Below are 14,345 nucleotides of genomic sequence, written 5' to 3'. Positions count from 1 at the left end.
CACCGTTGGATCAACAATTTTGTAAAATACTTAATAAATAGTAAAAAAATTCAGAAAAATGTAAAATTTGGTCTCCAAGCACATATTAATATGGAGAACAAGATGAACGGTTTGGATCGGCCATTTGGATTTTGAATTTTATATTTATGGTCCAATGCACAAACCCCTTCATGCATTGCAATGCACCATAGCCCATCTCGTCTCGTGTGATTAATGTTATTATGAATATGGTTGAGTTATTTATAATTGACTGAGGCTAGAGTGATATGCATGTATATTATACAACAATCCTTGCTATGGTTCTATATCATTGTTTATATATATAAATCTACTCAGAGATCAAATTTACATCTTTTATAATTTTTATACCATTTTAAATATATGAAAATACTTGATTTAAAATTAGGATTACTCAAAAGTAGTAATATTTACATATCTAAATAAATAGTAAAAAAAATAAAAAAATATATAATTTAATCTCTAATTATATTTTCATATGAATATTATGTTAAGCAATTCGAATCAACTATCTAAATTTGAAAACAAAATATAAATCCACGGAACATATGTAATATGCATATCCTCACTCTTTATAATTTGAATGCATAAATCTAGAAAAAAATAAACTGTATAAAAAAGTGTCAGCGTCATAATTGACCATGTACACAGTGATGGTGAGTATATGAGGAGTGATCGGAATTATAGGGATATGTATTGAGCTCAAAGGGATCATTTGCTTCCTTCGAATAGAAGAGTAATGATATTGTCTATTAAAGTAGATATTTTATCTTCCTTGTAGAATACAATATCTCATGATGTTAAAATTTCAAGGTGAACTCTAATATTTTATCTTCCCCACTATGAGATTTTTTATTTTTGAAATTTATCGGAAATAATATAAAATTTAACTAATTTATGAATTTAATAGGAGTGAGGCTACAGTAGTATTATGTATAGCATGGATTAGTTTATATTACGGATCAATATATGTGTTTTTAAAATCTAAATTGTTTAACACGATTTCTATGTGAATATGTACATGCAAACCAATTTATATATTTTTTTAAAATTATTTTACTGTTTTATTTTTAGATTAGTAAAATATTACTTGATTTATGATTGTAGACTATTCGAAAGCATAAAAAATAGTGATTTTCTACCTACCCAAAAATAGTAGTTTGTAAAAAAAAAAATATAAAAATTTTGATCTACAAATATATTTTTATATGAAAATTATATTGAACGGTTCAGATCAACTATTTAGACTTTCAAAATAATAAATATATCAAATACGTACGTGTTGCCTCACTCATTTAATAATAATAAATGTTTGATTTTATTTTAGAGAGACAACGAGGTGAAATATTTATGAAGTTAGTTCAGCTCAAATCTGAACCAAAGTGTATATTGACTATCAAGAACACATGCAATAAGTGAGGAATTGAAGTTCTCTGGTTGTGCAAGAAACATTGTGTCAGGATTTGAGATAAGTCTTTTTTTTTTTTTTTTAAAAGGAAAAGAAAAAAAGTTTTACAGAGAATGTGAAGTCGTGAGAGAGGATTTAAGACATATTACAAATGACAAAATCGGACAATAAAAAGAATCAATTCACGATAGTATGATCTTGTTTTTCTCTCTACAATTTACAATATACATAACATCAAAAATTAATATTGATTTAATAGAGAAATATAAAAATATATGACGAGGCAAACTTTAGTCGAAGGAATTTACCAAACAGATAACAAGTATATATATATTCTCTATTTTTTAAGAAAAATACGGATCATGAAATTGCGACATGCATGGAGCATGGTATTACATGATTCCTATTTCTTAAACTGTTTATTAATATCTTATATGTGACCTGAAATTTGTCCCATGTGTTTGACAAATGAGTTGCTTCATTAATTATCATATTTGCATGTGCAATCATAAATTCTCCACCTTATCACCAATAAAAAGATTAGGGTCCACCTTATCACCAAATGAGTACTATTTATATTTTTTTTTATTTTTACATGTGCTTGATTTCTTTGGTACACTAATGGATCTGGGTATCTTGTAACATGGCACAAAATGGCCGCTTGAAAGGGTTTTTATCTGTTTATAAGTTATTTCCTATACAATTATAGATTATGGAGTTCCGGTTAGTATTTTTCCTTCGTTCGTGTAGCAACTAGCAAACATTTTTTGAAAAGATAGTTTATCTATCTGCCAAATTCGATTGCACGTAATAAGATCACATGGATTGCACGGTTAGTCCATGCGGAATGGTCTAGTGATCAATTCTGTGAAAATTATTGGATAGTTTCTACAAGAAGTGTATCTCCGAAGAAAAGTATGTGATAGGATCTGCTGGAAATATCTTAAGAGTATATATAACGCATGCATTTCATCCTACGGAGAGCCGCCATAATGGAAGCTAGAAAAAGAACTTGGAAGCAGGACTTCCAGGAAAAGAAAAAGGATGAAGGAATACATTTTAACATCATCATCAAAGACAATAACCATGAAAACCTTGTGGATAAGAACGACATTGTATTGATTGCTCACTGCTGAAGCATGATAGAATGCAGTAGAATAATCCACCACATATTTATCTACTCAGATAATTCAGTGGTTCTGTAACAAGATTTACTCCAGTGATCTGAAGTGGTGATTTTTTTTTTCTTCTATTCTTGGGGAACAACCAAAAGAAAGAGAAATAATATTAATAACAAGGTGAGAAAAAAAAATTATTACCCAAATCTTAGAAATGGAATTATTTCCTCTTTGCACAGAGAAAAATCAACCTAAACAAGAGGTAAACAAGGATACAAGCTTTACACTTAAGTAATTAACACTTAGCTACACATCATCATATCAAGACAGCTAAATATAAAAAAGTTCTAAACCATACCAATACATCTTTTCTATAATAAATGTAAACAATCTAATCCAACAATAATCCCTACAAACCAGTTTTCTCCTTGCTCTCTGTCTGAACCAGAGTCTGGTTTTCTTTTTTATTTATCTCAGGTACTGCTTTTACATTACTTAAAACAACCCCTCCATTTATTTTTTCAACACCAATCAGACATCCAGTCACATCATTCTTCTCCTCACCTGCCAAATTCTCCTTATTTATTGTTGTTTTATTGTCTCCATTTAATTTTGAGGCATCCTTCTTGCCATCTGCCTCCGTTACCTCCATTTCAACCTCATCACCATTGGCAGCAACGCTTTTCACCTTCTTTGGGTGAGTCAAAACTTGGGCCACGCCACTTCCTGGGCTTGAATTTAAATTTTGATTTGGGTTCAAAGTTTGTAAAGTCAAACTGGAGGGTCGTATTGACAGATTTATGGTGGTATGTGCAATGGGTTTGTTAGAGAGAGAAACACTAGATCTTATGTGAACAACATTTTTTGATTTGGCAGCCTCTAGCAGGGATCGGGCAGTGGAAGGGGTGGCAATGCGTCCGCCGGCTGCAAAGGCTGCCGCCTGAATTGAATTGGGGCTGGCTGCTGAAATGGGCCGGGCCGAGGGGCCCACTGAACCTATGAGTTGGGGCTGAGATTGAGGTTGGGGTTGGGCTTGAGGTAGTAGAGGGCCCATCGTTGCTTGTTTCTTCGGGGCCGGTTTAGCAGATTTTGGGATGACAGCTGGAAGAGATTTGAGGGTTTGGTTTGGATTCGAAGAGGGATTAATAAGAGTGGAAGTGGGTCTTGCATCAGAAACCATGCTGGATGGTACGCTGCCAGTATTGTTCTGAGCAACTAAGCGAACATTGTTGGCTCCTGTAATATATTAGAGAGGAGGTCAAGTAATTTTAACTTCTTGTTTGCCAATCAGTATTCCTTTGGGGTTCTTATTAGAGCAAACATACCTGTTTTGGTTATAACTAAGGGGGAATTTCACGTATACCCCTCAAAAACTTTGAAATTACGTAATTTCCCCCTTTAAAATTCATAATATTCATATTTACCCTTTTAAATTTCAAAAACTAACAATTTACCCAATCTATTGTTATTTTCTATTAAATCTCATTTTAAATTTATAAAGTCTCAGTTTACCCTTTATTACAATATAAAAATATGTAGTGAAAAATGTTCAGTCTTCTAATTGGTCAGTTTTTGTGGGCCAATTGTTAATTGCTCTAACTTTGTCATTTAGGTATATGCTTGTGTGTGCATCACAAGGAAATGAGTCATTTGCCCTCACAACCAGCCAATCAGAAGACTAAAACATTTCTCTTAAACAAACTGCATCTTTTTTCTATTTTTTAATAAAGGGTTAAGCATGAAACTTAAACTTTCATAAGGTCCAGTACAATGCAGGGTCCTCAACCCAACCCCAGCCAACCTATTGGCACCAATACAACAGCCATTAACAGCAGGTTCAGTAAGGAAATCAAACTAAACATAGTTTTAAGCCAGACCATAGTTTTCACACACCCAAACCACAAAACAGGAAATCAAACTAAACATAGTGTTAATAAACAAACCAGATAGGAAAGGACCCGAGAAGGCTCCTACTGCATCTAATAACGCCTTATTTGTCTCCATTACCACTGTCACGGGTGATTTCGCCACAGTACCCTGGCCAGTTTGACCCTGCCGCTTTTTAATCGAGACCCATCTCTGACATCCAAAAACAGAAATCTTCAATCCATAAAAAGAAGTAACCCCAAAATTTATAATTAAACAGTGAAATCTCTGGTTTTTTTTTACTTCTTTAAATGGAAATTAGTAGGCTATTTGCCTACTACTTAAAGAAAAGAAAGCCTAGGTGTGGAAGGACATACAGTAGAAAGCTGATGTGGTGTTCTATCATATTTGAAATTATCTTTCAGAATCTCCCACTTTTCACCATATTTTTGAACCAATGCTGTTAAGTCGGCATCCTCTTCTTTGCTCCATTGTTTTCTTTTCTTCTTAGGTGGAGCTGAGCCAGCTATATCAGTAGCATCTACAGAAGATCCCATTATAGATTGTTGGTTTGGTTTTTGATCTGTGGATTGAAAATTGTTGTAGGTGCCACGTGAGGTGCGTGCAGGCTGTTGTTTGTCAAATGGGACACGCGGCATGTTCTCATTGGCTGTGTTGTTGTTGTGGTTTGAAGAAGGGTCTGCACATGTTGGATTCAATATAATCTGGTAATTCATTAAGATTAAAAAGAAGTCATTTCAATGCAACAAATTATAATAATAAAATGGAAGAATTTATATAAATCATGAGCTACTGGGGGAAAATATATACCTTGACACAAGCTTTAGCCTCTAATAAGCATTCCTCATTAGGTTTAGGTACAGCTTCTACTTCAAATTCCAAATCACTGTCATCATCCTACCGTCATTTGAGAAGAATTTGTAGATTTTAATAAATTACTAACAATGGATCAGATTGAATGGTCAGGTTGTCTGTGTCATAAATCAAAGAGGCCAGAAATCAAGGAACAAACCAAGGGTTCTGCATTTTCTTCTATTTTTTCAAGTAGCTTGTCCCGATATGCCAGGTGTCGCCATAGCATCTGATACTCCCGAGCACATGTAATTCCTGTTGTGGTCCTTATCACAAGTTTCTTCCAGTCAATTTTTGGTGCGCAAGATGCAACTTGTGATACTTCCTGCAAGAGTGTCACCACTGTTGTTGCTGGGTACCTGTTAAGGGAAAAAATATAAAGGGATTCTGGTGCCTCGTGCTGATAAAGCTTTAGTGATAACTGCTATCAATTAGCTGGGACTTAATTGAACTTTGTCAAACTAAAATTTCCCCTTTCAATATATATTTCCTGATAGATAGCAAAGAGCTAAAAAACAAAATTCTCTTTGCTGTACAGTAATATAACCCATACAATGTTTAGCCCCTCAAAATCAAGTACAAAAAAGTTATGGAGAAATTCAGAAGAATCAGAACCGACTATATCAAATGATCAAAGAGAGACAACCAAACCATATGTTTCTTCTCCAAAAACCCTAAACCCTAGCTCGAATCCACAATTTAATAATGTAACCAAGATGAAAATCTACACTAACGGGTAGCAATTAGTGCATCGACTGTACCTTTGAAGAATCAGAGAGACATCGTCCTCGCTAATCGATCCCTTCCTCCTAGACTTCATAAACGCCATGGCTTCGAAATTAGCACTCGCCACTAATAAAAGAAAACTTAACGACAAAATAGAAAGATCCCCCTTATATCCGTGGTTGCATTTTAACTTTTCGACTAATTTGAATGTTCTGCTACAATTTTGGAGAAGATGGGAAGCACAGAGGGAATTGGAGGCGAAGCTAGGCAACGCCGGGACGGCGTGAAATTAAGTTGCGTGCGCCTGGAGCACAACGTACATGCTCTACTACTCAAACCTTGATACAAAATTTCTGTTAGCACAGAGCGGACTTTAGCTTATTAAAAGCCCAACTCGGATTCGGCTAGGTTTCGAAGGAAAAACCCAATTCGCCTCAGATCATTTGAAGTTCAATATAATGAGGGCTTTTATTACTCATTTCAAAGGGATATATATAAAGGGGGTCCAGGATGGAGTGTGGAGGTAATGGGCCGGACTTTCTAAAGTCTCTCCCTAAAATTCCAGAATTTATAAGGCCTTTTTTGGGCTTTTATTGCCTTCTGCTATAAATTGGGAAAATAAAATAATTGAACATCATCGGATAGGATCATATGAAAACTTTCTAAATCATATACAGGCCTACACAACATGTCTCGGACATGGGCTTTTGCTGATGCCGGCGATAGAGCGCTTCAATTGTCGCCAGGTGTATATGTCGAACACGAATTCCAGGTAATTACATATTAAATGATAAAAACTGCATGTATATTATATTTATTTGTACATTTTCTTTTTGTCATGGAGGCCTCTTTCAGTGGTATGAAGGGAACAATAAAATTGAGATCCTTTTAAATTATTACTATTACAAAGATAAATCTCATTAGTTCTTTGGTTACTAATAATTTGTTGGTGCTTCTTTATAGTATGCACATATAAGGAGTCTTTTCATGATGAGGACTGTTCATTTGGTATCTAAGAAAAAAAAAATGATGCGTTGGCCAATACGGTATCAGCATGATCTATTCTTAGATGGTTTGATATTGCACACTAAAAGTAACATTTTTTTAACATGCGGTTCTTTTCTTTTAAGCCCAAGGGCATACCGTACCATGGCCAAAAAAATGTAACATTTAAAAAAAAAAAAAAAAATTCCTCTCTGGTATGGGTCAGTACTTGAAGCTGCCTTTTCTATTCTCTTTTAAATACAGATGGTCATTTTGGAGTTGTTAATTTTTCATTACACTCTTTTAGTAAATGTGCCTATGATTGTCAGATATTGGTCATTATTATAGGTTATGACAATGCAAAACCCACAAGAAAGAGACACTATGGTTGAGAATATGTTCTAGAGAATTTGCAGTCTGGCTCGAAAGAGGTAATATTATTTTTTTTTTTAGTTTACTGTAAAAGTGATGGGTACTGGTAAGAGAAGATTGGATACTGGTATGAATGTGTGGTTTTCATTATGTTTGCTTTGGTTTACTTGTATGAAAATGAAGTGAGGATCAACTCAAAGGTTGATTTGGCAACACTTGATGCAAAATTTGGTGATCGTTACTGCGGCATTAGACCAAGCCATGACGCAAGTTATATATTTCATTAGCGGAAAATGCATTTCTTATCTTTAGAAACTGTGTGTACCGGATATATGGAAACAGTTGTAGTGTATTTTATTAGTGCTTATGATTTTATAAAGCTTACTGTTCTTATCTTAAAACAAGGATGGACCATGCAATAGATGTTAGTGCTTATTGGAAATTCTTACAATTATGAATGCATTTTTGCCACTCATTTGTAAATTTCAATATTGTAGAATTGACTTGTTTATTTTTTGAGAATTTTTTGTACTAATTCAAAGCCGTTTCATCAGAGCTCAGTGTCCAAAAGTCTAAATTTTTTTTTATTGTAAAACATCTTTTATTGATTGTTAATGAGAAAGAGACATTCCCTATCTCATCTTTTCTTAAAATAAAAAAACGATTCTATAAACAACAAATCTGTACAAGTACATATATAGAGTGAACATGATTTTTTTTGTTTTAATGATTCTCACATAGGTTTTTCGTCAAATACATTACGAGCAACATAAAAATTTACATAACTTGTTTATGACATCTTACAAATGACACTACAATCAAAACTCATAAACTTATTAATACAAGAGGAGTAAGCATTTTTAATCTCACTAATGAAGCAACTCAATCAAAGAGGAGCAAGCATCATCTTTCATTATAAAATAATATAAACATAATAACCAAAACATTTCCAAGAGTAGCTCATGAAAATAATACGTGTTACAATTTCCAAAATATTTCCAAGGACATGGAGTCAACTATTTCTATGGGCTATCAATAAAAAATAGTATTTGATTTGTTAGACGGGTTATGAGTCATCCATAAATATTTCAATGACAGACATGAGACATTTCCAATGACATACAGCAGGGATTTCCATGCGCAACTATTTATGTCGACCTACTGTTGGAAATGTTTAAGTGTGTCAGAAAACACCATTTTATTTCTGACAGTCTCTCCTACTCTTGAAAAAAGCTAAACTTATCCACGGAAAAAGTACAGATTCTAGTAGTGGCAGAAGTAAGGAATGATGTAAAGATATGGCCTAAGGGCATGAATCAATCAAAAAAAAAAAGTTTGTATTTAGACAAATTATTATGCAATTATGATTTGATTAAGTTATATGAGTTTTATGGCAAGAGATAACACAAAAGAGAACAATAGACTGAATTTAATCAAGGCAGTAAATATGAGAGACACTTGACACTACATACCTGTACTACATAACCTTAGCAATTAATTTCATTCAGGTGATAAATGGCCAAGTGGCCAAGAGAAGAAGCTGAAATGGACCTCGACAAGGCATCCTCACATTTTTATTTTTATTTTTATTTTCACTTAGCCTCCACTTGGAATGGCGTCCTCACCTCCTTTTTTTCGGCCAAGACCTCTGTCTGGAATGGCGATCCAGGTTGGACACCCCTACCGAATGTGTCTTCCAATTTTTTCAGAATTCCTCAATACCTTTCCTGTTTTCCAATTTTTTTCTTTTTTCTATTTACCATGAATAAAATTTTCTGGGTAACAAAGGTACAAAATCCAATACATTTTTTCTATTATAAATATAAACAATCTAATCAAAGCATAATCCCTACAAACCGGTTTTCTCCTTGCTCTCTGTCCGAACCACACTCTGGTTCTCTTTTTTATTTATCTCAGGTACTACTGCTTTTACATTACTTGAAATAACCCCTCCATTTGTTTTTTCAACACCAAGCAGACATCCAGTCACATCATTCTTCTCCTCACCTTTCAAATTCTCCTTATTTATTGTTGTTTTATTGTCTCCATTTAATTTTGAGACATCCTTCTTGCCATCTGCCTCTGTTACCTCCATTTCAACCTCATCACCATTGGCAGCAACGCTTTTAACCTTCTTTGGGTGAGCCAAAACTTGAACCACGCCACTTCCTGGGCTCGAATTTAAATTTTGATTTGGGTTCAAAGTCTGTACACTCAAACTGGAGGGTCGTATTGACAGATTTATGGTGGTATGTGCAATGGGTTTGTTAGAGAGAGAAACACTAGATCTTATGTGAACGACATTTTTTGATTTGGCAGCCTCTAGCAGGGATCGGGCAGTGGAAGGAGTGGCAATGCGTCCGCCAGCTGCAAAGGCTGCCGCCTGAATTGAATTAGGGCTGGGTGTTGAAATGGGCCGGGCCGAGGGGCCCACTGAACCTATGAGTTGGGGCTGAGATTGAGGTTGGGGTTGAAGTAGAGGGCCCATCATTGCTTGTTTCTTCGGGGCCGGTTTAGCGGGTTTGGGGATGACAGCTGGAAGAGATTTGAGGGTTTGGTTTGGATTGGAAGAGGGATTAATAAGAGCAGAAGTGGGTCTTGCATCGGAAACCGTGCTGGATGGTACGCTGCCATTATTGTTCTGAGCAGTTAAGCGGACATTGTTGGCTCCTGTGATATATTAGAGAGGAGGTCAAGTTATTTTAACTTGTTTAACAATTAATATTCCTTTGGGTTTCTTATTAGAGCAAAATCACCTGTTTTGGTTATAACTAAGCGGGAACAACACCTATACCCCTCAAAACTTTGAAATTACGTAATTTACCCTTTAAAATTCATAATATCATATTTATCCTTCTAAATTTAAGAAACTTACAAATTTACCCAATTTATTGCCTGTTCTTTTAAATCTCATTTTAAATTTATAAAGTTCTCAATTTACCCTTTCTTAAAAATAAAAAAATGTAATGAAAAAAATTTACCCTTTCTAACTGTTGGTTTTTGAGGGCCAATTGTTCATTTCTCTAACATTGTCATTTAGGTATATGCTTGTGTAAAATGAAGTGGTAGACGCATTGCCACTCCTAATTGTTCATTTCTTTAATAAAGCGTAAAATGGGTACTTTATAAATTTAAAATGGGTTTTACTCAAAAAGGCTATTAATTGGATAAATTTGTGAGTTTTTGAAATTTAGAAGGATAAATATAATATTATGGAGTTTAAAGGAGATACGTAATTTCGAAGTTTTTAAGGGGTATACATGAAATTCTCCCTATAATGAATTGGTATTAGTCCAATAAATTATACCTACCCCTGACAGTTGCCGACCCGTAATTTCGAAGTTTTTGAGGGGTATACATGAAATTCTCCCTATAATGAATTGGTATTAGTCCAATAAATTATACCTACTCCTGACAGTTGCCAACCCAACCTGATGTGGTTCCAGGTGCAGCTCTGAACTTTGTTACCTTCTACAGGTCAGGTCGGGTCAGATTTGGGTTAACACATCATGACCCAATTGGTTAGTGTTTGACTACTGGAACTACATATATCTACAGAGTAGAGAACCGAAATTTAAGGTGGGAACTGAGCCCATGCCACCCCAGCATGGAGCCAACAACCTAGACCATCTAAGGTATCATTTGTTTTGTGCAAATTTAAATTATGGATTAAACACAAACTTAAACTTTCCTAAGGTTCAGTACAATGCAGGTCAGATCTGGTTGTCTATCAAAATAATAAAATTATGGAAACATGACCCCAACCCAACCCCAGCCAACCTATTATCACCGATAGAACAGCCATTAACAGCAGGTACGGTAAGGAAATAGTGGGTTACTGCACCGTTCTAAGCCAGACAATAGTTTTTTCACACCCAAACCAGAAAACAAAAAATCAAATGAAACAGTGTTTATAAACAAACCAAATAGTGGGTTAATGCGTCGTTCTATTTGATCTAAAACCGTCTCATTCATCTTCCTCATATCCTCTGACGGGGTTGGTTTCGCCACAGTACCCTGACCAGTTTGACCCTGCCGCTTTTTAATCAAGACCCATCTCTGACATCCAAAAACAGAAATCTTCAATCCATTATCCATAACAAGAAGTAACCCCAAAATTTATAATTAAACAGTGAAATCTCTTTTTTTTTTTTTTTTTTTTACTTTCATTAAATGGAAATTAGTAGGCTGTTTGCCTACTACTTAAAGAAAAGAAAGTCTAGGTGTGGAAGGACATACAGTAGAAAGCTGATGTGGTGTTCTATCATATTTGAAATTATCTTTCAGAATCTCCCACTTTTCACCATATTTTTGAACCAATGCTGTTAGGTCGGCATCCTCTTCTTTGCTCCATTGTTTTCTTTTCTTCTTAGGTGGAGCTGAGCCAGCTATATCAGTAGCATCTACAGAAGATCCCATAATAGATTGTTGGTTTGGTTTTTGATCTGTGGATTGAAAATTGTTGTAGGTGCCACGCAAGGTGCATGCTGGCTGTTGTTTGTCAAATGGGACACGTGGCGTGTTCTCATTGGCTGTGGTGTTGTTGTGGGTTGAAGAAGGATCTGTGCCAGTTGGATTCAATATAATCTGGTAAATCATTAAGATATATAAAAAAAAGTTTATTTCAATCATGATTTCAATGTAACAAATTATAATGATAAAATGGAATAATTTTATACAAATCATGAGCTACTGGGGAAAATATATACCTTGACACAAGCTTTGGCCTCTGATAAGCCTTCCTCATTAGGTTTAGGTACAGCTTCTACTTCAAATTCCAAATCACTGTCATCATCCTACCGTTATTTCAGAAGAATTTGTTGATTTTAATAAATTACTAACAATGGATCGGATTGAATGGTCAAGTAAGAAATTTATCTCTGCCATAAGTCAAAGAGACTAGAAATCAAGGAACAAACCAAGGGTTCTGCATTTTCTTCTATTTTTCCAGGTAGCTTGTCCCGATATGCCAGGTGTCGCCATAGCATCTGATACTCCCGAGCACATGTAATTCCTGTTGCGGTTCTTTTGACAAGTTTCTTCCAGTCAATTTTTGGCGCACAAGACGCAACTTGTGATACTTCCTGTAAGAGTGCCACAACTGCTGTTGCTGGGTACCTGTTGAGGGAAAAATATAAAGGGATTCCAGTGCCTCGTGCTGATAAAGCTTTGGTGATACCTGCTACCAATAAACTTTTTATCTGGGATTTCATAGAACTTCATCCAACTAAACCTTTCATTATATCTTTCCTGATAGATAGCAAAGAGCACAAAAACAAAATTATATTTGCTGTACAGTAATATAATCCATACAATGCTTAGCCACTCGAAATCAAGAACAAAAATGTATGAAGAAATTCAGGAGAAACAGAGCCAACGATGATCAAAGAGAGACACCAACCCATATGTTTCTCCTCCAAAAACCCTAAACCCTAACTTCAATCAACAATACAATAATGCAACCAAGATGAAAATCTACACTAACAGATAGCAGTTAGTGCATCGACTATACCTTTGAAGAATCAGAGAGACATCGTCCTCGCTAATCGATCCCTTCCTCCTAGACTTCATAAACGCCATGGCTTCTAAATTAGCACTCGCCACTTATAAAAGAATACTTGACGACAAAATAGGAAGATCCCCTTTTCACGCTAATTTGAATCTTCTGATCGGAATGACCTTCTCACGCTCAAACGAGAAACTGAATCAGAATTCTTTCTCAATAAACTGATAGGAACGCGGAGAGAAACGAGAACAGAAACATTCGACGGGATTTCGATGAAATCACCGGAAAAATGATGGTATTTTGGCGAGAATTCGGTTTGTCAACGTGAAAAGTCTCCTTTTACTCTTCTCTTCTCCGATAAAGAAATGTCTTGAACTGGGTGTTGTGATGGGGGAGCCGTGGCGAGGGAGAAAGATCTGGACGGACGGGAGAGCAGTGAAGAGGGGGAAAGGTCTGGGGAATGAGCGTTGGGACGGAGAGCAGTGGAGAGGGAGATCTGAACTGGGCGTCGGAGCTGGGGAATAGTAGAGACTGGAGAGGGAGAGGGAGAGCGAGAGCGAGAGCGAGAGCGAGAGAGACGGGAAGAAATTGATGCGAATGGGAAGCTTTATTTTCAATAGCATGTAACGTAATTTTTCATGAAAATTATGACTTTTTTATTTGGAAGCGTCTAATTGTCCACAGCCTTTTGTCCACCATTTGTCCACAGCTTTGACTTGCGCGAATACTGTAAAATTACTTCTACATGTTGTATAATTATACAATATATCACATAAAATATATCACTTAATCACAAAACATCCAGCAACTATTTGAAGTGGTCTCATGATAGTTAGAAAAAGATTGCAACTTGCACAACATAACAAAATAAATGTACTTTCAAACTGTACTTTCGGAAATTACAGTTATAGGAAGTTATTGGCAGTTAGAGTTAGTTATTAGCGGTTATTAGCACTGGGTTGAATCTTGTATACTGTAAAATTGAATATTGTATACTGTAAAATTGAATATTATATACTGTAAAATTGAATATTGTATACTGTAAAATTGAATCTTGTATACAGTAAAATTTCCAATTGAATCTTGTATACTGTAAAATTGAATCTTCTATACAGTAAAATTTACAATTGAATCTTGTATACTGTAAAATTGAATCAGCAGAACTGTAAAATTGAATCTTGTATACAGTAGAATTTTCAATTGAATATTGTTCGGATGAGTAAGAAGCCTTTCTATCATCCTTTTTTTCCAGATTTTCACAAAATGAATACTGTAAAATTACAAGATAAATGCTGTAAAATTAACAAATAAATATTTCATATCGCCTTTCTATCATCTCTTTCCTCCAGATTTTCACAAGGTGAATACTATAAATTGACAAGATGAATATTGTAAAATTAACGGGACAATACTATAAAATTAACAGATCAATACTCCATATCGCCTCTCTATCATATCTTTCTTCCAGATTTCC

The 14,345-nt window shown here is 35.0% G+C and overlaps 2 protein-coding genes and 1 long non-coding RNA gene across 3 annotated transcripts; 1 reads left to right on the top strand and 2 right to left on the bottom strand.

Annotated features, from left to right (window-relative positions):
• Positions 1 to 2,725: 2,725 nt before the first annotated feature.
• On the bottom strand, positions 2,726 to 6,305 carry LOC144566345 (uncharacterized). The gene is made up of 6 exons (XM_078316357.1): positions 6,045 to 6,305; positions 5,444 to 5,642; positions 5,242 to 5,328; positions 4,788 to 5,135; positions 4,488 to 4,623; positions 2,726 to 3,780 (listed from the first exon to the last, which is right to left on the bottom strand). Exons 1-6 carry the CDS (start codon positions 6,110 to 6,112, stop codon positions 2,954 to 2,956), a joined length of 1,665 nt encoding a protein of 554 aa, XP_078172483.1. The 5' UTR covers positions 6,113 to 6,305; the 3' UTR covers positions 2,726 to 2,953.
• Positions 6,306 to 6,605: 300 nt separating this feature from the next.
• On the top strand, positions 6,606 to 7,823 carry LOC144566619 (uncharacterized). The gene is made up of 2 exons (XR_013515236.1): positions 6,606 to 6,781; positions 6,973 to 7,823. It is a non-coding gene; the product is annotated as an uncharacterized LOC144566619 (long non-coding RNA).
• A 1,297-nt stretch (positions 7,824 to 9,120) lies between these two features.
• LOC144566346 (uncharacterized) lies at positions 9,121 to 13,040 on the bottom strand. The gene is made up of 6 exons (XM_078316358.1): positions 12,878 to 13,040; positions 12,285 to 12,483; positions 12,075 to 12,161; positions 11,605 to 11,952; positions 11,289 to 11,424; positions 9,121 to 10,035 (listed from the first exon to the last, which is right to left on the bottom strand). The coding sequence occupies exons 1-6, from the start codon at positions 12,943 to 12,945 to the stop codon at positions 9,215 to 9,217; spliced, it is 1,659 nt and encodes a 552-aa protein (XP_078172484.1). The 5' UTR covers positions 12,946 to 13,040; the 3' UTR covers positions 9,121 to 9,214.
• Between the last annotated feature and the right edge of the window lie 1,305 nt (positions 13,041 to 14,345).

This window comes from Carex rostrata, chromosome 15 (assembly GCF_964058835.1).
Source record: "Carex rostrata chromosome 15, lpCarRost1.2, whole genome shotgun sequence".
In the NCBI taxonomy this organism is placed as follows: Eukaryota; Viridiplantae; Streptophyta; class Magnoliopsida; order Poales; family Cyperaceae; genus Carex; species Carex rostrata.
Note: the sequence above shows the minus strand (reverse complement) of the source record. Positions and strands in the feature narration are given on the sequence as shown.

Coding starts and splice junctions, on each gene's coding strand:
- LOC144566345 (XM_078316357.1), bottom strand. CDS start 6,112: ATGGCGTTTATGAAGTCTAGGAGGAAGGGATCGATTAGCGAGGACGAT. Junction 5,136..5,241: donor AGGCTAAAGCTTGTGTCAAG/GTATATATTTTC, acceptor ATGAATTACCAG/ATTATATTGAATCCAACATG. Junction 4,624..4,787: donor CACCACATCAGCTTTCTACT/GTATGTCCTTCC, acceptor TTTGGATGTCAG/AGATGGGTCTCGATTAAAAA.
- LOC144566346 (XM_078316358.1), bottom strand. CDS start 12,945: ATGGCGTTTATGAAGTCTAGGAGGAAGGGATCGATTAGCGAGGACGAT. Junction 12,484..12,877: donor GTCTCTCTGATTCTTCAAAG/GTATAGTCGATG, acceptor TTCCCTCAACAG/GTACCCAGCAACAGCAGTTG. Junction 11,425..11,604: donor CACCACATCAGCTTTCTACT/GTATGTCCTTCC, acceptor TTTGGATGTCAG/AGATGGGTCTTGATTAAAAA.